Below are 25,900 nucleotides of genomic sequence, written 5' to 3' on the forward strand. Positions count from 1 at the left end.
TGATGAAAGAACTAACCTTTGGTAATTGAAGTTTTTTTGCGCCGTTTCTGATTAATGTATCTGCTTGATGTGGAGGGGGGTTGTTTGATTCTCCATGGAGAAGAATCCGTGAAAGTGGATTACTATGTCTTTTTGAAAGAAATGAGTAGGAAGATGAAGTGGTTTCATGATTTTGACAGATAAAGTGGGAGTTCAAAAAAGATCGACTTTTGTTGGGAAGAGGAAAACGGTTTTTACTAAGCAGTTTGAGTTTGCGATGTCAGAGCATCGTGGGTCTGAAGCGCGAAAACGATAGAAATTGATATTTATTAGGTCAAAGACGCGTAAGGAGTTATATTATGTGTTGGTTTCAGAATAGTATTTTATTTTTTTGAAATTCAAATTAAAGAAAAAACTATTTTTACCTAATTTAACTAATATTTCCTAAAATTTCCACATGGCATTTTCTTAACGCGACACATGGCAAATTCTCATGGTTGACTTCTTTCCTTTTAATAATAGATAGATATCTATGCTTCAGTTTCGGTTAGAAAAATCAGATTGGTTCCTATTATAAAATTGATAATAAAAATAGGAATTTTCATAAAACACTACAATTTAGAGCCTAACTACCATAAGTAATTATAATTTACCTAATTATCATTCGTAGCTAATATTCAATTGTTATCATCTTATTCACATGAATACAACCAAGATGAAATACAGAAAAATAGAATGCTCTCGTTGAGTCGAACTCAAGACCTCCACTTACTAAGTGGGTGCTCTAACCAACTGGGCTATGAGAGCTCGATGCTATCTTGTTTTAGTTCAAAATAATTAATCTCTTGTTTCAGCACTACATGTGGATTTGCTATAAAATTTAAAAATCTCTAAGTGTATGCATGTAAGTGAGTCTCTATTCGATATATACAAGAATACAAATGGTAATTTTCTGAATGTATAGCTATAAATGATAAATATAATGTATGTTTTTGAGTCGCGTAAGTTTTCCTACTAAAAACTGTTGATACATGGGATGAGGGAGCATAGCACAAATGCATGTAGCAATGATTGTTAATTTGGAAAATTGAATCATAACAATAAAACTGAAGTATGAAATGTATAGCATATACTTCTCAAATCTTACTTATAGGACTCTCTTAACCTTTTTTAGGAGCCAAAGTTTTAATTCAATTAAGACTGTATAACACTTGTAAAAAATTTAATAATGAAAAATTAAGATTGGTTGTACTTTTTATATAGTTTTAAAAACGTAAAATTTTATAATTTATTCTTAAATTTAATGTTTACTCTTGTACTTGTAATAAGGTATTTAGTTCAAAGTTGTTTGTACCTGGAATAAAAAACACAACTTATTTATACATACATATAGACTGTGACTGCAGTTATAGTTTTGTTGGTGTCAAATTGCGCCGCCGGGGGATAATCAATGGAGTCACTGTTACTCTCTTCCCCAGCCTCCTCTTCTTCCTCTTTGTCAATCTCCCCCATTTCCTCTCCAACCAAACACGCCCTAATTCTTCCTAAATCCCAAAACCTCTCCTTCTCTTCCCCTAACTCCATTGCTCGCCTAGCATTGCTCACCTGCGCCGCGCAGCAGATGAACAACTCTCCACCACCCTCTACGGCGGCTGCAAAGGAGGTGAAATTATGGGGCGGCCGTTTCGAGGAGAGTGTTACAGATGCCGTTGAGAAGTTCACTGAGTCCATTTCCTTTGATAAGGCTCTTTATAAACAGGATATTATGGGTAGTAAAGCTCATGCCTCTATGCTCGCTAAACAGGTTAAATTTTTAACTTTTCTTTTAATGTGTATTGCCAAGATTGATTTTTTTACTGTAAAAGTTGATAAATTTGTTGGATAATCAAGTGGGTTACATAAATTATAGTATATTTTTCTTTTAATGTGTATTGCCAAGATTAATTCTTTTATTGTTTAAGTTGATTAATTTGTCGGATAATCAAGTGTGTTACTTTGTAATTTATCTGGATTTACGATAAAAGAATCAATCTTTAGCATTTTTGGGTAGTAAAGCTCATTCATCAATGCTCGCAAAACAGGCTAAATTTTCTTCTTCTTTTTTTCTTTTAATGGATACTATCGAGATTGAATTTTTTTGTTAAAGTTGATTAATTTGTTGGATAATCAAGTGGTTTATCGATGTTGTGTTCTCATTTTCTATTTTAAAACATAAAAGAGCAGCAGTTGAGTACTATAAATACGTAGTTTTTGTATGTTTTTCTTCCTTTAGCGGAAGTTGTGAGCTAAAAGTAGAAGAGACTATCAATGAAGTTTGACGAGAACCATGAAGTCTCGGGTTTAAATGCTAGCAGAGAACAAAGAACACTTGGTGGTTTTATTCACATCTGCCTACGCTTGGTGGACAAACTTATCGGCTACCTGTGCCGGTGGGAGGAATAGCAGGTATCTGGTAGAATAATCGAGATTTGCACAAACTGGCGCAATCACCATCGTCATCCTAAAAGAGAAAATGATAGAAGAGGCTGACAATAATTTCTGTTTATTGTACAAGTTGATTGATTTGTTGGAAAATCAAGTGGGTTACTTTACAACATCCATAATTTAGCTGTTGAGTACTACAATTACCAGTTTATGTATCTGTATGTTATCCCTTTGTTTTCCTTCTTTAGGGAAGGTTTGAGCTAATAATGGATCAAGTGAAGAAGTGAAAAAAGAGAGATGTTTTTACTTTGGCGGTTGGGGGGTGGACGAGCTGGTTAATTGTGTTATTTTATTTCAGTGAGGGGTAAAGGGGTCTTAATATGCATGCAAATTTAGTAATTTACTTGTATGTTGCAGGGATTGATGAGTGATAGTGATAGAGATACTATCCTAAAAGGTCTTGAAGAGATAGAGAGGCAAATAGAGGCAGGTGAATTCTTATGGAGGACGGATAGAGAGGATGTGCATATGAACATTGAAGCAGCGCTTACTGATTTAGTTGGTGAACCTGCCAAAAAGCTACATACTGCCAGGAGTAGAAACGATCAAGTTGCTACTGACTTTCGCTTGTGGTGCCGTGATGCTATTGACAGCATCATTTCACGCATTAGGAATCTTCAGGTCATTTGTTTTTCTTGTCTGTTTTGTCAATTATTATCTTTTGGAGGTCCAATAGGAACACTATTAAGTTCAACATATAGCCATGAGTTTGTATGCTGTATATGGTCAGCAACCATGAGTTTGTATTCTCATGATTCTTCATATTGTGGGAAGAAATGGTGAATTGGCAGCAAAATTGAACAGTTTGTGTGGTGCTGAAAAGTTATTATGCACTCATGTTTTTATTGCAACATAACCTGCAGACGGCACTGGTTAAACTAGCTCTCCAGAATGAGGGTCTTATTGTTCCTGGATATACTCATCTGCAAAGGGCACAACCTGTTCTGTTGCAACACCTTCTCTTAGCATACGTTGAACAGGTAAGTAGAATTGCCTATCAATTATCATTTATAATGTCATATACTTGCTACATTTATCATCATAGGAAGCCTGAGTAAGTGAAGAAGTGTTGATAGATCGATTACTTGAAACTCTTGTTTATGCATGAAAAGAGATTTTTTTTTTTTAAATTCTTGCTTGTGACAAGTGGAGCCTCAGACAATACCACGAACATTTACATCCATTTCCCTTCGCAATTTATTGTCTTTTTACCTCACAGACTTCTATTTATTTTGAAATAGTTAAAACCTGTCCATTTGAAATTTTGAATTAGCTTGCTGACAGAGTATCAGATCTTTCAAAAAGAAAAATCCATTTTGCATTGACAGTACCACGTGGAGCATTTTCTCCTACTTGTTTGTTGAGGGCCTTTTTCCTCCATTGGCAAGTGTACCTCTCACTTGCTTGTTCCAATGAGGCCCTCAACATAATTGCAGACTAGAATTTCTGTGAAGGAAGTGTCTGGTCGTTTCTTGATGATGTTGTGCAAACTGTTTCAACCATTGTTTTTTAGCTGTTTTCCTTTTCTTTCTCTCTTTTTACCTGTTTTTCCTTCTAATTTTTTTTTTGGATATTTTTAAAGACATTTGTTTTTCCCCTCTCCTAAGGAGAAGATCCTTTTGAGTGCCAAATGGTAGAAATATCACTTTGCTGATTGTATATGTCACTGCTTTCTGTACTTGCTTTGTTGTTCTTCCCTTTGGATCTCATGTGAGCCGGCTTGTTCAATAGCTTCATTTAGCTGTGCTGGAGTTTAAGAATATTAAACCTACATATTGCTGACGACAGAAGAATGATTTCTTTGTAGCTTGAGCGTGATGCTGGCCGCTTGTTAGATTGTAGAGCAAGGCTGAATTTCTGCCCTCTAGGTGCATGTGCATTAGCTGGCACTGGTCTTCCCATTGATAGGTTTATGACTTCTGATTCATTGGGGTTCGCTGCGCCAATGAGGAACAGGTACTAATGTATGATAGATATATTGCATCTAATTACATGCTTAATAGCAATGGAACTTGCAACCTTTATTGAACCTCTACTTTGTAGTTACAGACGTACTTTTCTTTCTCTTTCCTTTTCTTCAGAAGGGTTGCTGCAGGGGGTGGGGAAAGAGAAGGAATTGTACTGTACTAATCTTTATACTTAGGGAATCAAGATATAACTGATAGTGGCCTACCGAATTTGGCCCTGATAAGCTAAAGTCCCAAGCTAATTGACGTCAGTAAACTAATGAGCAATGGGAAAACCCAGTGTGCTTCCATGAGGATTTTTGGAAGAAGAAACACTTAATGTTACAGTGTTGTCTCGTGCTTCTGTTGTAATATTTGCTCTTATCCTCTGTAAATCCTCTCTGTCTTTTGACTTTGTTTAATAGACTTGACGTAGTACCCTTTTTTTTGGGTAACTAAATTGTATCAATCACCAAGTAACCAATAAGTATCCACAGCTAAGCTACAAGCCAGCTTGCTGTCAAAAATGGATAATCAGACTCTATTACACTATTACACTGCTATGCACTTTTTCCAGCTAAGTAAAAGAATATCATATAAAAAGCACTACTTTAATATTCCGTACCTAGAAAGAATAGAAAGCTACTTTTTAGCTCTCAGGCACACTCCCCGAGGAGCCTGAGTACAAGAATTTTTAGCTTTCCATGAACACCATTAGACATCCCTCGAAATTCCGACCACTCCACTGAATCTTTTCCGACGAAGCAGCCTCCACGCGCCGCCACGCGAGGCCCTTTCCGGCGACCTTTCCCCCACGCGCCGGGCGCGTGAGCCAATTTCCGGCAGCTTTTCAAAAAAAAAATTTCGGACAGCTTCCTTTATTGCTAATTCCGACCAGATTGTTACAATTTTTTCAGATTTCCGACGACTTTTATTTTTGCGGGAGCGGGAAACTTCTGTTTTGGCCCAAATTTCAGTTTCTTTTACCTCAACAGCTCAACTGTGATGACCATCAAATACTTCTTATAATTTCCATAACCTGAACAGCTGGGTTGTACAATATGGGAGACAACCAAATTTATTTCAACGCAGGATTCAAATCTTTTGACATCACCAGATGGAATTCCAACAAAGAGGTATGGTTCGAATGGGTGGAGAGAAGCCGCAGCATGATGAGACGTTCATCCATGGGCAGAAAGGTAATGGAATGGATTTGTTTTGTATTTAAAGAAGCGTCGAAAGATCAAATGAATTTAGTGAAGCGATGGAAGTGCAAGGAACATATGACAGAACATTTCTGTACCAGGAAATTCAATGTTCATGGAAGATACATGAGCATTCTGTCACTGAAGGGAGAAGGGAGGTCTGTTATTATAATTCCAGAGTTAGCCTTGAATGCAGGTTGGAAAGACATAGCAGCTAAGATAGAAAGATTCATACATCAGACCCCCAAAATGAATCCCACAGTCCCACCTAGAATCACGGTGGACAACTACCCTTATGTCAAAGCAATCAAGGAGAGTAAATGACAATCCAATACCCTTCGAGAGGCAAAGGTCAGCATAAACAATGGAGATATCTCTGTTGTGGAACCGACAGGTAGCGAGGATTCTGGTTTACTAAAAAGATGCATTGTCGGGTTTTTTGGGAAAGAAATCAATGAGAGACCCACTTTAGCAGACATAAGGCGATGGGCTAGTGCGTCATGGAACAAAGCATATGGAGTAAACATGTATGAAATGACAGGCAACATGTTTCTTTTTGAATTTCCAAACAGATTCATGGCGGAGCAGATTATGCAAGGAGAATGGAGTTGGAAAAAGTTCAAGCTTCATCTGGAATGGTGGAGTCATACTGCTGGATGCATTCCAAACTCACAAATCGAGGAAACATGCTGGATTAGAGCCATGGGGATTCCTTTACATCTATGGTCACAAAAGATCTTCAAAGAAATAGGAGATCTCTGTGGGGGATAGATAGCTACTGAAGAAGAAACTGATCTCAAAAATCATCTTAAGTGGGCTAGAATTAAAATTGTTGGTGATGACAGAAAGACTCCCAATGAGGTTGGGATTGAAAGAGACTGTATCAAATTTTTCATCCCAATCTGGGCTGAAAGACAAACAAGATATGAGCTGAAGATGCAAGAAAACAAACAATGTTTTGAAATAGAGAGATATTTGAACAATCAAGTGGGGTGCACCATATTGCAAAACACTGATAAAGGAAAGGCAAGTGTGCAACTTACACAAGGTTCGAGTTCGATGAATCAGAGCAGTAAAGTGACAAACAACGAGCTGAAATCCTATGACTCCGACTTGGCTGCACAAGTCATTTTTAGTGATCTCTCGTGTGAGTTTTCTGATGATATTAGGCTGAAGCCTTGTATTGAGGAAATGGGAGGACCTTCTTACCTGGGGGCAAAAGAGTCCACTCCAGGGGATCCAATCCCCAATGAAAACCTTGAAAGTATGCCAAAGGCAACATTCAACAGCTGCAGTCAGCCAGAAGGTGGAGCAAAGATAGCAAGACTGGAACAGAAGGCATGGGAGCAGAGCATAAACACAAATATGGGGGAAGATCAAGTTGGAAGTGTTTTGGAACAACTAAAGCACTTTAGCTCTATCCAAGATTGAGAAATCGAGGAGGTGAATCCTATAGCAGTTCAACAACACAATCCATTAATGGATAAAGACATGGATGCAACACTATGGGTCCATCAAAATATGATCAAATTGAGGAAAATGTTTGGAGTAGATTTTCAAGGCCATGAAGAAGAAGCATTGGAGTTGTTAATGCAAATTTACAGTTGCAGACAGGTTAGAAGGGTGGAGACAGAGTTGGAGGTGAAGAAACAAAGATTCAAAGGATCACTGGAATTAAAATGTTTAACTTCGTTTGATGTCAAATTCAAGAGTGACGGGAAAAGGAGTAGGGGAAGAGATCTATCAATCATTTCAATATGAAAATCAAAGTAATTTCCTGGAATGTAAGGGGTTTAAACGACAAGAAGAAAAGGGAGATCATAAAAAGTCAAGTGCAGAACTGGAGGGCAGACATTATATGCATGCAAGAGACAAAAGTGGAGGGGGATATTAAGGAAATAATCAGTCAAATATGGGGTGGTAGATGGGTGAGGTATGCAAGTTTAGAAGCTAGCGGCACGAGAGGGGGGAGTTTGTTATTATGGGATTGCAGAGTATGGAAAGGGAGGTGTTACAGACTGGTGCATACACTTTGACTTGCAAGTTCGAGGCTCTTTTACAGAATTTTCAATGTCACATAACAGGAGTGTATGCCCCAAATTGTAGAATAGAAAGGAAAATAGTATGGAGAGAAATTGGTGCAGTGAGGGGATTGATGGAAGGTCCTTGGGCGGTTTGTGGCGATTTTAACGTTACAAGGTACCCTTCTGAAAAACGGGAATGTTCAAGGAGGTCCAAAGCGATGGTGGAATTCTCGGATTTTATAGAAGATATGGAGTTGATAGATCTACGACTTGAAGGAGGCTACTATACTTGGTTCAAAGGGGACAATCATACAGCCGCTTCAAGAATTGATAGATTTCTCATTTCAGAAGAATGGGATGAAAGCTTCAGAAACATCAAGCAAACTATCCAACAAAGGTTGATTTCGGACCATTCACCTGTGGCTCTATACTGTGGTGCGTGGGAACAAGCTAAATCATACTTTAAGTTTGAAAATTGGTGGCTGAATGTGGAAGGTTTTGATGACAGAATTAGAGACTGGTGGACATCTTTTGAATTCTCAGGAAGACCAGATTACATTTTAGCTTGCAAGTTAAAAGCTCTTAAGGGCAAGCTAAAAGAATGGAGCAGAGTTTATGAAGGTAATTTGGGACTGCAAAAAACAAAATTGCTAAGTCAACTAGCAGGTTTTGAGACAATACAACAACTAAGAGCGCTGACAGAGGAGGAATCAGTGAAGAAAGCAGCTACTCTAATGGAGATTGAGGAACAACTCAAGAATGAAGAAATTGTATGGAGACAAAAATCAAGAGCTCTGTGGCTCAAAGAAGGGGACAGGAATACAAAATTTTTCCATCGCACTGCAAATGCACACAATAGAAACAACAATATTGATCAACTAATGATTCGACATGAAGTAGTCGAGGATCCAGACAGAATAGAGATTGAGATAACTGAATTCTACAAGGAGTTATACAAAGAGCCTGAAGAGTGGAGACCAACGGTCAATTTCGAAAATAGCCCAAGAATTTCTGAATCAGAAAGGGAGTTTTTACAGAGTAACTTTGAGGAACAAGAAGTTTTGACCTGTCTGAAGATGTGTGTAAGTGACAAGGCCCCAGGTCCAGATGGATACACAATGGGTTTTTCAAGAAAGTGCTGGGACATTTTGAAGGAAGACATCATGGCGGCCTTCAACAACTTCCATTCTCAGGAGATGTTTGAGAAAAGCTTCAGTGCAACATATATAGCTTTGATTCCAAAGAAGACAAGTGCGAAAGAATTGAGAGATTTCAGACCGATCAATCTGATAGGGAGCTTCTACAAATTGCTCTCAAAAGTCTTAACCGAAAGACTTAAGAGGGTGGTAGGGAAAATTGTCGATGTTCAACAAATGGCTTTCATCAAAGGAAGACAAATAATAGATGCAGTGTTGATTGCCAACGAAGCTGTGGATTCAAAAATCAAAAAGAAGGAACCTGGAATCTTATGCAAATTAGATATTGAGAAGGCCTATGATCATGTAAATTGAAGCTTCCTACTTAGAATGTTAGAACTAATGAGTTTTGGGCAGAAATGGAATAGATGGATGAAATTTTGCATATCTACCGTAAAATTCTCCATTCTCATAAATGGATCTCCTAAAGGTTTTTTCCATTCACACAGAGGTCTAAGATAAGGTGATCCTTTATCTCCCTTTCTATTCATTATAGCCATGGAAGGATTGAACAACATGATCAAAACGGCTAAAGTCAGTGGATGAGTTAAAGGTTTTGAGGTAAACAGGAGTGGGACAAACAATCTAGAGATCACACATCTCCAATATGCTGATAATACTCTAGTCTTCTGTGATGCCGAAAAGGACCAACTTCGATTCCTAAGAATCATTTTGGTCTTATTTGAGGGAGTCTCAGGATTACACATCAACTGGAGAAAGAGCAATATTTTTCCCATTAATGAAGTTAACAACATGGAGCAACTGACACAGATATTGGGAGGAGAAGTTGGGTCCCTACCAACTGTTTACCTTGGGATGCCTCTTGGTGCAAGATCCAAATCAAAAGAAATCTGGAATTCAGTCATAGAAAAGTGTGAGAAGAAGCTGTCAAGATGGAAATCACAATACCTATCATTGGGGGGCAGACTAGTTCTAATCAACTCAGTATTAGACTCACTTCCTACTTATATGATGTCTTTGTTCCCAATTCCAGCAGGCATTTTACAGAGATTGGACAAACTTCGAAGATCATTCCTTTGGCAAGGTAATAAGGAGAAAAAGGTCTTTCATTTAGTTAAATGGAAGACACTCACAATGGCGGGAGATAACAAGATTAGCTGACCTTTACAAAGAGCTGGAAGCATTTAAAGGATTACAGGAAGGTTTTGATTCACTTTGGTGGAAGAGGCACAACAGAGGGGTTTACCGGGTGAAGGATGCATATAAGATTTTGAATCATAATAATCAACAGGTGGACCCATGGCCTTGGAAACATATATGGAAAACAAAGATTCCATACAAGGTAGCTTGCATCACTTGGCTACTAGCAAAGGAGGCGGTATTAACCCAGGATAATCTCATAAAAAGGGGAATTTCTCTGTGCTCAAGATGTTTTCTGTGCGGGGAAAATGCTGAAACTGTCACACATTTGTTTCTACATTGCAAGATTACAGACCAACTATGGAAAATCTATATTAGTCTTAGGGGTATTTCATGGTCAATGCCATACAGGCTTAAAGATGTCCTTTATAGCTGGGAAGAAGCTGGAGCTGAAGCAACTAGTAGAGATAGATGGAGGACTGTCCCGGCTTGTATCTGGTGGACAGTTTGGAGGGAAAGGAACGCTAGATGTTTTGAAGATAGAAGCAATCCAGTGCAGAAGATCAAACTCAATTGTATTCTTCTTTTTTGTTTTTGGTGCAAACAGATTTACATAGAAGATACATTGACAATCATAGACATAGTAGGATCTTGCTAGGTCTCGAATTAGAACATCTACTAATCCTCTCCATGTAAATTTGGTTTTCAGTGCAACCTATGTACTGATGTTTTTAATATATACAATAGTTACCAATTCAAAAAAAAAAAAAAAAAGAATATCATCATCTATCTTCCTCTCTATTTCTTACCATTACTTTGTGTGTTAGATTAATCTGCAATCACATTAATTTCTTTCTTGCTATTGACATCTGGATTTTTCAATTATGGTGACAATGTTTATGTGCAATAGCATTGATGCAGTTTCAGATCGAGATTTTGTGCTGGAGCTTCTTTCTGCTAATTCCATCACTGCCGTCCATCTCTCTCGCCTGGGCGAAGAATGGGTATTATGGGCATCTGAAGAATTTGGCTTCTTGACCCCTAGTGATTCTGTTTCCACTGGAAGCAGTATAATGCCTCAAAAGAAGAACCCAGACCCAATGGAGCTTGTTCGTGGAAAATCTGCTAGAGTCATAGGGGACTTAGTTACACTTCTTGTGTTGTGCAAGGGACTTCCTCATGCGTACAACCGGGATTTGCAGGTAAAGTGCTTTCCTGGAAACTCTGCACCAACGATAGATGGTCAGAAAAAATCCCGTTAGCAGTTTCACTTCTTAGGAAGTTCCTGTTACACCACGTCTCCCCTCTGAATGCACATATGTATATACATCTTGACAATATTTTCTGTGTTTGCATAATTCTCACTTTTAGTTATTTTTCCTCGTTTTATGTTAAATAGGAAGATAAGGAGCCCGTATTTGACAGTGTCAAGACAATAGTTGGGATGCTCGAGGTCTCAGCAGAGTTTGCACAGAATGTTGCCTTTAACCGAGAGAGAATACAAAAGGCTCTACCGGCTGGTCATCTTGATGCCACTACACTAGCTGATTACCTTGTGAAAAAGGCAAGTGATTTTTGGATCCTTGACTTCTACGTTTTCCCTTGTTACTTTGATCTATCATTATTAGTGGCTTTCTAAAACTACAGTCCTGTCAGGAGATAGATGACAATTGTAAAGGAAGTAGTTCTTATGCTGAAGTGGCTTTTAGCCCATGACAGAAGGAAACTTTTGCCAAATTTTTCCTAATGAATCAATATCTTTTGGCTTTACTCAAATTGAGGCTTCAGTTCAGATAATGGAATACGAGGTTTTCATTTGGAGTCCCCTTTCAGCATCCTCTAGTATCCAGAACGTCTTTTACAAATTGTGCATCAAACATAGGCCTTCCTTTTCCAACTAAGAGTAGCCTTGGCATTTTGTTCCCCTCGTGGATTTACAAATTAGTACATACCTCTGGGTTGACTAATAAACTCGTCACTTGGTAGAACTAGTTGGTTCTTTCCTAGTTTGTTGCAGCAGTTAATTATTTGTAGAATAAGAAATCCTTCAGCTTAGCTTTTCTCTCTTAATGATGATGAAGTTGGGATTTTTCCTGCAGGGAATACCTTTCAGAACTTCTCATGACATAGTTGGGAGGTCTGTCGCTTTGTGTGTTTCCAGAAACTGCGAGCTTCAAGACCTTAGCCTTGACGAGTTGAACAGTCTAAGTCCGGTATTTGACAAGGATGTCTACGAGTTTCTGGGGGTTGAAAATTCAATAAAGAAATTCAGATCATATGGCTCCACTGGTTCAGAATGCGTTGCTGGTCAGCTTGATTACTGGATTGATAAGCTTAATATCAGCAGAGAGAGTTAATTTTGGAGAGCTCGTCGCAGCTTGTAAGAATTTTGGAGGCCTTGGTCGAAGAGCGATCATAGCTACTGTTTCCCTAACAGAATTTTGTAATCTCACTAGAGATGTATTTATGTGATTATCTTTCACTTGAAATACTAGTAATTGAGAGCAAGCAAAAAGAATATTGAATTATTGGAAATCAGTAGAGATATAAAAAGAAAGTAGAATTTTATTACCGTATGAGATATAAATTATTGGAAATCAGATTTTTTTACAATACTTCACCATGGATATCTATAGTATCAGATAGCAAGAAGTCAAAACTACAAAATTTATCAGATTACTAGAAATCAGTCTAACTTCCCTTGAGATATGTTACGAACATTGATTATCCAGAACTTGTTTTTAACATGCACAAAAACTAGGTGTTATGTTGCTTCATGTGAAATAAAACTTGAGCTTCTTCACACTGAAAAAACAATCAATTTCACTTAAATATTGGAGTAAGTTTGGAGGATCACTACAGAGACGCTCTTCAGATTAGAGACCTCCCAATCAATTGAGGCAACTCCTTTTCAGGTTAGGAAAAGATTAGCCATTAAAAAAGAAAAACAAGTGGCAGAACATCGTGATCAAATCAACCTATACATACAATTTGAGTCGAAAAAATACAGAACTCATTCACTCAATTTTCTTTTCCATCCGATGTGTTTGCCGGCCGGTGAGGACTTGTAGCAGAAGCTGGATGTGTTATCTGGTCAAATGGATCACTAGTCTCAGAATTCCTCTCTCTCAAAGTGTTGTTTCCATTTGTTAACGCAGAACGCATGGATCTAGGTAGTTTTAATGGAGAAGTACTATCAATCTCATTAACCTTGTTTTCTGTTACTGATGCATCAGCACTGCCCGATTGGGATGGTTTTATTGGGGCATCTGCATTACTTGCTGTAGGAGCAGGAACAAGTTGGATAACAGATTTCCCCCATTTCTTCCGCTTGTCAGGTTTTGGTGCTTTTGATTTCGCCTGTAGGATTGCAAAAGTAAGAAAAGGTAAATTGCAAGAATCCACATTATTCTGTAGAAGGAACTTGAATACATGCTTCTAGCCAAGAACAAAAACTGAAAAAAGAGAGTTACAGAATTGCTTACCAAGGTGTTTCCAATATCTGATAGAGCCTTTCTTCTTGTTTCACCCTTATCCTTTGCCTCCGTAGGCTTTTCAGAAAGGGCATTCTGAAGAAGCATGGCACCTTGAGATGCCAGCATTTGACGCTTCTCAGTTTCATCAATTTCCAATGTGTTTCCCTCGTCACCTACAGTATCCAAAGAGGGCAATTGGTTGTCCTCCTTTGATACCACTCTGTTGCTGCATTTGTTAGGGAGACAACGACATGATACCCCACAGGAAACATCTTCACCCCGGCATTCACATCTAGATGTCTTGCATTCAGACTGTTTACTGCACGAACAGCATGTACCATAATCAGTGCCAGTTCTGCCCTGGTCACAGTCTGAATCCGATGTATCCATATCTTCTAGGTTCCATCCCCCACTGTACAGTAAGGAACTCCGGTTTCCCTGTAGAAAGACACATGGTTAGCAACCCCTAATTTGTGAACACCCAAAACTGATAAATTATCAAGAGTCCGAGATATATGCCTTTTGTCTCAGGTCATAACCATGACCGTCAATGTTACTTTGCACATTACAGCCGGAGTTGTTTGTCCTTCCCTTGTGGTGTTCTAATGCCAATTTCTGTAAGCAATCCAAACAAGAAAACAATTTAATGCAGGAATATGAAATATTATGCTTTTAAATTCTGTCACAATCCCAATTGAGAAGGTAAAGGTCATATCAAGAGCAGAAAACAACTCTGTCAGTAATGCAGCACATTCACCAATCAAACATCTGTAACTTTTATACTTTTCTGAAGACTACCAACTTGCACAGGAAGTAGAATTACAATCTATATTCATGTCCCCCTATTCCCAACATGTAGGAAGATACAGTATGAAGTTCCCTGTTATTCAGTAGGCACTTGTAAACGTTCTTGAACTCAATTGGCACAGACATAACAAAGTATGCTACTCAGGTCTGATTTGATGCAAATGCAAAAAGAGCGGCAAATTTAAGCAAATTAAGATGAAGACATACTTAGTATGCTACTAAGTAGAATTATAATCTATATTCATGTCCCCCTATTCCCAACATGTAGGAAGATACAGTATGAAGTTCCTGTTATTCAGTAGGCATTGTAAACGTGTTTTCTTGGTAACTCAATTGGCACAGACATAACAAAGTATGCTACTCAGGTCTGGTTTGATGCAAATGCAAAAAGACCGGCAAATTTAAGCAAATTAAGATGAAGACGATGCATTGCTCAAAAAACATTCTCCACTTAAACTCTTTCATATTCATCAGTTCCTGCTAAACAAGAGATGTATAATCCTTCAACATCTGTACTCCGTATAAAAATAGCTTACATCTCGCAAACCTCCCAGGGAAAATAATAGTGAGAAAAAAAGAGTGCAGGGACTTCAAACATAAAGACTTTCCTTATTAAAGAAACCTTGACAATATTAAAACTCGCCTTAGTAAAAGATTCAACAATTAATAAACTCAATACTTAAGGTCAAGCAAGTGCCTAGACTTGAAAAATAAATAATTATGCTAATTCGATTAAAAAATGTACTGACCATCAACTTCTCCTGCTTAATCAGTTCACTATTTTGCAACTCTAGCTGTCTCAGTTCACTCTTTTGCGACGCTAACTGTCTGACCAAATTTACGACTTTTTCCTTCGACACCATGATTTCAGCATCCTTTTCTCTGCATTCAACTTCTTTATCCCTTAGCTGGCATCTAGGGGAAACCAAGACCAAGACAACAGTTACAATCTGTTTCAGGAAAGTTAGCATCAGCAAAAACCTGCAAATTTTAAATGCATTTACCTAGAAGATGATGTGAGGTTAAATAAAAAGTTCATAATATTTTTTGCATCAGCAAGAGACCGAACTTGGTTCCATCTTCCCCTACCACTAAAGGTACGTTGTTCACGCTCTTCTGCTTCCGACAACTGTGATGCCATGGAAACAAGTGTGCTAGATGAAGTGGCAAGCATGTTTTCAAGTGCACTTATCCTGGAACATCTTACACTCGGAGACATGCAATCACTGTGAAAGCAATTACATAGGAGTAATTATGTTAATAAGGCCATACACAATATAAATTCAGAACGAATGCAGTTGAAAGAAATTACTGCCATTAAAAGTTTTACCTCAAGTTTTGCAACTTCAACTCTGCAACCTCATTGGCCATTCTTGATCTCCTGCAGTTCAAAATATCACATAAAATTATCAAAAGAAACAAAAGTTGCACTGCTATATCTAATTTTAATGTTTTGTTTTATTAGTTTATTTATTTAATAAAGAGCACTGCTATCTCTGATATCCAAGCTATGTAACAAATACTGAAGAAATACCACTGCTAATAGAAATATGGAATATGAAATAGTGTGTTGAGAAACTGAATCCCTGAATCCTTGGTGTCAATGCTATAAAATATACTACACTATGAATCTAACTTTTATATACTGATCTATAATCACTAAATGAAATTTATACAAAAAAAAAAAACATGAAATATTCAAAGATCATAGCCATTGCTGAGCCTTCATATCCTGCACCAATCTTGGCAAGTTAAGACTTGATATAGTTTCCAAATGCAGAGAGTAATTGACTGAATATGACTGAATATTTTTTGACAAGGAGAGAGTAATTGACTGAACATAAGTAGAACAATATCGGACTACCAAGAAGGAGCTAAGATCGTGTATAATGGTGAAGTGGGTGGTTGGTAAGAATGGAATCTTGTCCATTTAGATACCCATGGACAGAACAAATACAGGCCAATTCAATTCCTGTTTCCCCAACAAAGTAAGAGATCATCTTGGTATTACTATGTGATATGGGTGTTAAGTAAAAAGAAAACAAATCCCAGTCCCAACGATCATCCCATGAACTTTACATGATAAACCCAGACATTGCACCACTCACCAAATGCTAGCTCTCAGAAACATAAAGATGTCAACTGTCCTAACTGCCAAGTTGATTATTTTTTAATAACCGAGAAATCTGTTTAGGGATAGGACCAACAGCAGCCTCAGAAACTCGGGAATAATGAATCTGCCCCTCTATCCTTCTCCACTGCACAGAACTCGAACCTATGACCAAGTCACAATTCCCTCAACCCTTGTGACCTGAACTAAGCCCTAGGGGCCCTAACTGCCAAGTTGATTGATCACTTGTGAACATTTCAAATGCTACAACTCCTAATGCTACTATCTCTACCATCACCTTAGCTCTAATTTACAACAACATCATCTAACATACCAGCTATATTCCCACATGTGGGGTCTGGGGGTAGTATGTACGCAAACCTTACCCCTACCTAGTGAAGGTAGAGAGACTGTTTCCAATAGACCCTCAACACCTTAACTCTAATTTATACACCTATATTATGCATAAGTCATTGATGTCCTGATTGCACCTTCCCACTACAGGAGGATTTCGAAGATGCATCAAATGGTGAGATCAGCCAGTAGTTGATTGATACTATCCAAAAAAAATGGATTCCCTTAAATGCAAAAGATTGAAAATAGTACATGCATACAATCTGGGCAGAAAGGAAACAACCTAAAAACTTTCAAGTGCTAAATAGAAAAATTTGACGGTTAAACCCAATAAATAATAAAAGGGTCTAAGATTAAAAAAGTTCACAAATTATCATTAAAGCCTCGTTAGTGATAATTAGTGTTTTTGTATGACAAATTCATCCAATCATAAAGAATTGACGAACTTACTCTTGCATCTGACGCTCATATTTGGATCGCACTTCATGCACCCGTACAGTAACTTCAAGTTCATGTTCAATTGCTTGCATCAATGCCTGTATTACAAAACAAATAATTAACTGGTTGCAAAAGCTTAGGTTCCCAAGGTCTTTGATGATAGATTCTATGAACAAGAAGAATGGACTTGTAAATTCTCTGTAGAAAGATTTGAAGATAGTTTTAAATGGCAAACAATTTATGATGAAAAACATGTTCTGGGCACCGATACCTGGAATCCTGCGGCACTAGCAGCATGACCTGCCATATCACGTGATGTTTTTCGAGACTCTAGCAACTCCTTAAGTCGTTTACTGGCCATTGCAGCCTCTTCAGTTTTCCGCTGCAACACCTGTATACCATTTAAAGGTAAGCCATGTAATACTTTCCGAGCTGCATGGTTAACAAACTCCAAGAGGAAATCTTTACCATCTTTTGCCTCTGGTTCAGTGCCATGAGCTTATGCATCTCATATTCATTCCTTCTTCCCTCTTTCTTAAGCTGTTGAGACAACACATGACAAAGTTAGTCACAAAAACATGAACTTCACAGCAATAAAAGGAAGTTTACCCTCTGGAGACAAGATATTATGCTATATCTATCTTCTTTGAAAAGCAAGAAAATGAACAAAGTTTCTCATATAGAAGGACAAAGTCACTGCACGTTAATTAAAGTCAAAGAAAAAAGTCACTGCACGTTAATTAAAAGAGAATATGCTCTATTAGATGATTAAATAAAATAGGGATGTTAGACACCTATCAAACATAAGAGAGACTTGTGATATTTCCTAATCAGTCCAACAATGAAAAAGAATGTATAATTCAAAATGGCAGCATGCACACACATGCACGCACACACATACACACATACACACACGCAGAGGATCAGATATTCTACTTCTAACTGCAGGAACCGAATTTATTTATGAAAGGTGTGTTTCTGAATTTTCATGGGCAGCTAGAAAATTTAGGATTACAGCTTAAAACGAATGCAAGCTTCATACATAAAATTATGAATTATAGACTCATAACTAAATCAATAATACCTGAAGAACCTCCTTTTCCCTTGATGCTTTCCACAGCCTGAACTGCTCAGATTCTTGTTTTATCTTTTGCTGTAATTGAACCTAGATGCAGAAAAATGAGGATCTGAACACTAGATCCGCACCGAAATCGGACACGCGCTCGGACACTTAGATTGTTAGTACCTTTTGTGACTTAATTCTGTGGATTTCATCCTGAAGACGTTTTGCTGCATCATCACTCTTCTGTTTTTGCCTCAAAAGCTGTGATTGAGCATCCTGCTTCTTCTTCAACTCAGCAACCTGCAGATGCAATGAATTATGAGGCAGTATGTATCATTGCACAGTTTCTGTTATTTCCCTTCTGCTAGGTGGCTGGAGGATTGAGTTGAAGAGAAAGATAATAAACCATCGCCGCATCTAAGAGCTAATGTCTTCACTGATCGGTGCATATATATAATAAGCCTACCTGTGCTTCTAGAAGATTTAATTTCTGAAGATAGTCTTGCTTCAGCTTTTGAGCACTTTCATCGGAATTTGATGAAGTGTTAGAAAGGTTGCGCTGAAGAGCTTCAATTTCTTTCTGGATCAGAGTGGAAAATCAATAGTAAGACAAGGGCAAATCATGAATAAACTTTCGGTGTCAACAGATAGAGCATTTTACCTGCAGAACGCTCTTTTCTTTTTCCAACTCATGGACTTTCTTTTCGTAGTGTTCCTTAAGAACTGAGGTATCAATTGCCGTGAACCTCTTCATTTCAGCCTTTAGTGGATGAGACAATAAGTTAGGAGAGGGAAGTAAGAAAGTACTTTATTAAGCAGCAATGACAAGTAGTGAATATATTTCTTTGAAATTGTTGTTCACACTAGAACCCAAGAGTTACATCCAATAAAAAATTTAAAGGGACAAAAAGCTTGCAAAACTAATAAATGAATAAACCTATCTCCACTTTACGATCTTTACTCCCTCTTAAATGCTGTCTGATGATTTAAACAGAAGTACGAATTAGTCAAGTCCTACCACCTTTCCTTTAAAGATAACACCTATTACAATGATACTAAGAATTAAGAAAGACCAGCATCATCATGATGTTATCAGATAGGTTAGTTTGACAACATATTCAAGCACAGTAGGTCATTAGTCAAAACTAGGCACATACAGAATGTTCTGTCAAAACAGCTGAGGACATTACTAGATCTCTCTAGCTTTCACCATCTTAGGGAGATCCCTCTCTTAAGTCCCAGAAGTTTCTCAAAGTATTAAGCTTAGGCAGCTTGATTTTCTAGCAAAGACTACATAATTAAAGAACCAGCAATAGAAGAGCAAGTATTATCAAAAGAAATTGTTCTGCTCCTTACTGAATTGCCAGAAAGTAACTATAAAACCGCATCAGGATTAGCAAAATTACCTCCTTCTGTTCAAGTTTTTGGTCCAACTCCTTGAGCTCCATATCCAATTTTTCTTGAAGAGAAGAATGTTCAAGCTCTTTCTCCTCGACTTCGGCCTCACCTTTACACAGCAAGTTTGGCATCAGCCAATTAGTTACCTCATAGGGCTTGGAGAAAGAAATTACTATTGGAATTAAACAAGACAAAGATATATAGCAAAGGGAAAAATACTCAGAATGGTTATTGCCTATCACGCATTAGCTAAAAGCTGCTTACCACTAGTATCTACACTTTTAATGTCAGAATCCTCCGAACATGAATCCTTGGATAGAAGCTCAGCATAGTCTAATCCAAGATAGTCAACAGGTTCACCATGCTTTGAACTACTAGAGCTTTGTAAGTGAAGCAACTCTGCCTCTAGTTGTTGAATTTTGGTCACATATTTTTTGACCAAGTCCAAATCCTGGAGAAAGGGACCTCCAGAACCCAAATCAGAAATTCTGTGAATTTACAAATAACACGAAAAAAGTTTCAGTAGAAATTGAGCCAAACCTGATCAGAATGGTCTATCTCATTCCAAGGTCGACCATTTTTTGCAGATTCGATCTTCAAAATTAGTCTATCCCTTTCAACCTGTCATAGCAGATCCTTATTAGACATTTCTAGCATCGAGCCATTTCACAATTAAGTTAAAATATTTTGCTAATGTTAACTAAACAAACCTGCGCATCAACAGCACATTTTGCTAAATGTTCGCAGCTAATCCGACGTTCTTTAAGCTCCTTCCGTAGCTCTACATTGCTTGCTTCAAGCAAAGAAATCTTATCCTTGAGAATCTGCTCAACAAACACAGAGACTCAACATTATCAAAGGACAGTACTGACACGTCAAATATCTCTTGCCAAGCACATCCGTCCAGGCCCCTTATCCTGTTTCTTTGAAAGGGTTGGAGCAGACAGATATTATAGTAAAACGTCATGAATAGTACTAATTGTCTCCACTACGCACAGATGATCTTAGGAAATGCTGAAAACACCAGTCTTTGCTCACTAAGGAATATTTTACCTGGAGTTCTTCAAGAGGTGCACCACAGTCTCCACGTACATAAAGAAGCTCAGCTTGCAATTGTTCAATTTGACTCCTCATTCTTTGCATTTGGGCTGCCATTGGGTCACGGTTGACCTACAAAACAGGGATACGTTCAGAAACAATACGAAACTTATGATGATCTTGTTAAGTAGATTGGAACTTACGATAGCTTTGTTCTGGATGTTGCGAGCACGATTTGCATACTTCAAAGTATTAAGGGTCTCCTCTGCATTGCTGTCAGCAGGACTGACACAAGCTTCATACATTTAAGAAGAACAAGAACAACATTAATTACAAACATATATTAACACAACTACAATGAAGAACTAGTAAAGTAAACAAATCAAGCAATAAATTTTACTGCCTCTAATAGTAAAGTATACCAATCATAACCGTCTTGCTGTTTCCTCCAAGTGAGTCCTGAAACAATTGTATGCACAAATTACTTTGTCAGAACATTTAAGTCCAATTACTAGCAATCATATAGTATCGGTTGCTCGTTGAGGAGAACCTCCTTATACAAGTGTCTGAGTTAGAGTTCTTGTGCTATATTTCTTTCATTTGGTTTCTCTTCAGATTAACACATTTTAGTGAGGTGACAGGACTTGTTGCTAACATGGAAAAGTCTACCATGTTCCTAGCAGGAGTTCAGTGGAGTGCAATGGTATATCATGCATGGAAGGCAAGGAACTGGACAATTTTCAAGGGAAAAACTGTAAATACAGAGTTAGTTCTGACACAGATAAAGGAGGAGACTATAGAGAGAATAGGGATAGCTCAATTGTCTAAAAAAGCTCGTAGATGTCAGAATATAATTCAGAGGATCACTTGTAATTAGCTTGCAATTGGAGGCCTAGTGTTTTACAATACTCTTCCTACAGCTAGAAGATGGTTGTGGAACTAGGTGCTCCCTAGGTGTATTGATTAATTTGTTTGTTAGTGTTACCAAAAAAAAATCTTCAATTGTTCTTTGTCTTCAAACGGACAAGCAGATTTAAGAGTTGGTTACTGACTGATGGCACCCAATATGATTCAGCTTAGTATATAATTACATTTAAAAGAAGGCATTCCAGAAAGTAATTATAACTGATAGTATAATTAAAGATTTAAGAAGTAAAAAGCAGAAACCAGCAAGGGCTGCAGAAATCCGTGCCTGTAAGAGACGTGTCAGCTTGCTATCTCTGTATGGGATGTGTGCACCTTCTTTCCGCTTCTTCTCATCACCAAGGGCACTTATTACATTGCCAAGAGCAAGCAATCCCCTGTTGATATGAATACCTGCACCGGAAAGATGAATACTGGATATGCACATTTTATTTTGAGAGCTATAGTTGAAGAAACAAAAATCTGGTAGCTGGGGTTATATGAGAGATTATCCATCTAGTCAGAAATGTCTCAACACAAATGGTAGTGTTACAAAATAAATAAATAGTTCAGTCAAATTTCCAAAAATATAATTGTCATTACCCTCTCGTAAACGCATCTCATCAGCTCCAGTTCGCTTTGCTCGCTCTGAACCAGCAAGGTCAACCAAATGAAGCTTGGCACATAATATGTCATCACCATCATCGTTCATTGAGCAATTAGCCATTCTCTTTTGTTCCAATGTAATTGTAAATATGGCATGAGATCGACTGTTGAAAGAAAAAGAACAGAAGGTATGTAACTCCACGACTAGATGAAGAAAACCACAAAATTTATTATAATAGAAACTTAAGTGGGATCCATTTCCACCAAAAAAAAATCATTTGTAAGGTGATGTACACCTTGACTGACTGTTCATCTTGGTGCTTCCGGTGGCACGAGACACGGATCCTCGCATCAGGAAGGACGCCATCTCTTCTTTCGTCCTAACTACTGCCTCCGTCACACCAGCCAGCGTAATTCCTCCATGAACAGTCTCCCGTATTTGAATGGGAACCCTAGCCGGCCCGTCCAGTAAATCAAACACCTCCTCTTTAAAAATCTGCAAGAATAAAAAAATTTAAGATGATCAGCATGTCATTTTTATCTTGCGAGGACATATATCTAATGAAATACCAGAGTTCTCTTTCTACACCTCAATGAAGGATACTCTGATCAGTAATTCTGTAGACTCCTTCATCACCTCCACTTTTGAGAATATAGTATTCATAACGTTTGGAATTACTCCGGCAGTCTGCTCTTCACCATTAAAGTTTGTTCCCATTGTATATGTTTTGCCAGAACCCGTCTTCAACACACATCATTGCAGAATGCATGCTTGTTAGTCTCATATGTCAAGATAGTACATTCAATCCAAGGACATAACCATATCAAATAGAGTTGTGTAAAATAGATAAAATGCAAGTAAGACTAGACCTAGGAAAACCACCAAGAAATGAGCAAAATTACTGGCATCTTACCTGACCATAAGCTAGCACAGTTCCATTAAAGCCGTGGAACAAGGCATCCACAAGTGGCAAAACGCACTCATCATAAATACGTGAAGATGGATAGCCCCCACTCCCGAATACATAATCAAATGTGAAGGCATGTGATCCAATTTGCACCTGTTTGTGGTCAAGAACATCAACAAAAGCCAAATCAGTTTACAGAGCATACTCGTGATGCAATCAAATATGATAGTTAAACTTCATTAATCCACCACATTGTACAATCAAATATGATAATTTAATAATTCAACACTGAACTACTAAAACTTTTGCAAATGCAATAAGTTCAATTATTTAAAATTAAAAATGCTCATCAGAACAAATGACCATTAAGCACATAAATATTGTACAATACAGACAGAATTCCCAATCTATATTTAATTAAGAGCACCTGTGATTCACCAGGGATTACTGTAACACAATCAGTGCATCCAATGAGAAGCTCAGAAGTAACCAGAGGTCTGATGTTCACGGCAACTCTCACGCACTGTGATGTGTCCTTGCCCTCGGAAGTCTCCATTGCCACTCAATGCCAACCCTAAAAACCCAGTTCTGAATCAGACCACACAATGAATAGCAGCAAAACAAAAGTTCCTCAAACAAATTACCAATTGAAAGAGTCAAAGGTTACAGTTGGGGTTTTCAAACCACATTTTCCATCTTTGAACAGACAATTCAGGAGAATTACAATAAATAACCAATATTCTACCTCCATTTCATGAATCAATCAAGGAGGCGCATAAATTTTCACTTGAGATTCAATCTCCGAAGATAAATACAAGGAATGAAACAAAAATTAGAGTTCGAAGACCACATATAAACATCTGCAAAAAACAAGATCCTCAATAAAATAACCTATTGAAACAGTCAAAATTTCCAAATAAAATTTCAAAACCACCTTTGCTTATCGGCAGTCAATAAATCACGAAAAATAGAATAAATAACCAAAAATTATACCTCTGTGCATCTAACAGTGACAAATTTGAACTCTTTAATACAATAAAAAATGCTGATAATGTTCAATTGGATATTCAAGCAGATTACCACTGGAAAAATCATAACAGTCCAGGTAGGGCTAAGAAAAAAAGCTACATTTTCCTACCACACATTCGCATATAAACACTAAAAATACAAAGACAAAAACAATTTCCACTCATAACTTAAAATCAGCAATTAGCACAAAAATGCTAAATCGTAGATTCAAAAAAAAATAAAAAATCAGCCTTCTAGTTAAGGCTCCAAAACAAACCACATTAAAAAATGACCTAATTCTACCTCCACACATCTATACAAAAACACAAAAGAACTAACCTAGTGAATATTATAATAAGGAATTTGGATACAAATTTCGAATCAGAGATTCAAATGAAGTCAGTCCGGAGGTTGAGAAGATAGATTTGAGATGCCCGTTAAGGGTTCGAGAAGAGGGGAGTAGTGTGGTGTTTGAAAAAAGTTGGAACAAAAGTGTGATGTTTTTGAAGGGCAATATATTCAAAATGAGGATCCCAACGTTACAATAAATTAAACTGAATTTGAAACAAAGACGCTTAGGTCCGAACGAATTCAAATTCGTCGAGTTTGTCACGTGCCTTGCGTGTGGCTATTACGACCCGTTTGAGGCTTTGGAGCTTGTAAAAAATATAAGCAGAAAATACGACACTTTTTGGGGGACGAAGTGCACAAATAGCCACTCTTAAAGGATTAGTTAGTATTTATTTTGTCCTAAAATTTCAACGAAATCTTAATTTCAGAATATTTATATCTTGAAAGTTGAACTAGAAAATTAAAATTCAGGATTCATTGGCTAATTCATTGGCTAGAAGATTAAAATTCAGGATTCCTAAATAAAGTCTGTTAGAGTGGATACTTGATCTCATTTCTATCTTTTTAGGTGGTCTTTACTTTTGACATTTGCTTGCCCCATGAGCATAAAGGTTAAAAGTTGAAAGTGTTAGCTCATAGGGCAAGCAAAGGACAACACTTGTTAAACTTTAAATTCTGCCCATAGGGCAAATGGGAACAAAAATTTAAAATCGTCCACTTTAAGGATTATTTATGTACTCACCCAAATATAAAACCTTCAAAAGTCAATAATTTTTTACTTTTATGACGTTGATTAGGAATGAAATCTACTTTTATTAATGTTAATCTGAACGAATAGTAAAGCTTTGATGAAATATTGGTAATGATTTTTTATGCTATTTATGAATTCTACCACTAACTTAATAAAAACATGAAGACCTATATACACTAATCACTTTGATTGACCTCACTTCTTCATCACTTTTGGAAGCCCCTAAAAGCGCATACAAACATGATCATTCTATTCTACTATGTAAGAAAAGTTAATTGATACAAAAAAAAAATAGGTATAGGGTTAGAAATAATCATTTTTTTTATAAACAAAGAGCGACCAAAAAAAAGTGACAATACCTCAACCTCACGGTTGATTATATGAATTTTTAATGATCTTGTCACTCAATTAATTCTAATTTCAAACTATTATATAAAGAAAACCACTTTGTTTAAGCTTATCATAGCAAAAATGCTATCAACATAAAATACTATCAAAATTAGCCAATTACTCATAAATACTACCAATATTAGTTCAATTGGCTACTTAAATACTTCAATTCCTCTCTTTAGTATACCTTCCTCATCTCCTCTCTTTCTCCCTCACAAAATTTAAATGAACCTTCAGTTTCGAATCTTATCAAATTAGAACCCCCTTCCCCCGGGAAAACGTCATCAGGAGGACCAAATATAATAGGTACGCTAATCAATAAGATTAAAAAGCTAGCAATAATTAAAAAATAGCTAATTAGAAA

The 25,900-nt window shown here is 37.3% G+C and overlaps 2 protein-coding genes across 3 annotated transcripts; one reads left to right on the forward strand and one right to left on the reverse strand.

The window, feature by feature from the left end:
• The first annotated feature begins 1,374 nt into the window (after positions 1-1,374).
• LOC107813406 (argininosuccinate lyase, chloroplastic-like) lies at positions 1,375-12,548 on the forward strand. The gene is made up of 7 exons (XM_075232713.1): positions 1,375-1,783; positions 2,821-3,084; positions 3,327-3,443; positions 4,271-4,419; positions 10,846-11,137; positions 11,335-11,499; positions 12,035-12,548. Exons 1-7 carry the CDS (start codon positions 1,430-1,432, stop codon positions 12,290-12,292), a joined length of 1,599 nt encoding a protein of 532 aa, XP_075088814.1. The 5' UTR covers positions 1,375-1,429; the 3' UTR covers positions 12,293-12,548.
• Positions 12,549-12,736: 188 nt separating this feature from the next.
• LOC107802170 (kinesin-like protein KIN-4C) lies at positions 12,737-24,565 on the reverse strand. Of its 2 annotated transcripts, none has more exons than XM_016625618.2 (27): positions 24,384-24,565; positions 23,464-23,610; positions 23,043-23,189; positions 22,718-22,870; positions 22,425-22,624; positions 22,126-22,292; positions 21,812-21,936; positions 21,042-21,078; positions 20,823-20,914; positions 20,635-20,751; positions 20,292-20,405; positions 20,122-20,202; positions 19,846-20,032; positions 19,590-19,690; positions 18,845-18,943; positions 18,650-18,763; positions 18,367-18,483; positions 18,205-18,285; positions 17,589-17,660; positions 17,392-17,511; positions 17,133-17,218; positions 15,549-15,599; positions 15,223-15,444; positions 14,968-15,133; positions 13,931-14,026; positions 13,421-13,849; positions 12,737-13,295 (listed from the first exon to the last, which is right to left on the reverse strand). In XM_016625618.2, the coding sequence occupies exons 2-27, from the start codon at positions 23,590-23,592 to the stop codon at positions 12,957-12,959; spliced, it is 3,642 nt and encodes a 1,213-aa protein (XP_016481104.1). In that variant the 5' UTR covers positions 23,593-23,610; positions 24,384-24,565; the 3' UTR covers positions 12,737-12,956. The 2 variants fall into 2 exon arrangements, with proteins under 2 accessions (XP_016481104.1, XP_075088815.1); XM_075232714.1 differs by having other exon boundaries at positions 23,464-23,624; positions 24,384-24,512.
• Positions 24,566-25,900: the final 1,335 nt, after the last annotated feature.

Source organism: Nicotiana tabacum, chromosome 16 (genome assembly GCF_000715075.1).
Source record: "Nicotiana tabacum cultivar K326 chromosome 16, ASM71507v2, whole genome shotgun sequence".
In the NCBI taxonomy this organism is placed as follows: Eukaryota; Viridiplantae; Streptophyta; class Magnoliopsida; order Solanales; family Solanaceae; genus Nicotiana; species Nicotiana tabacum.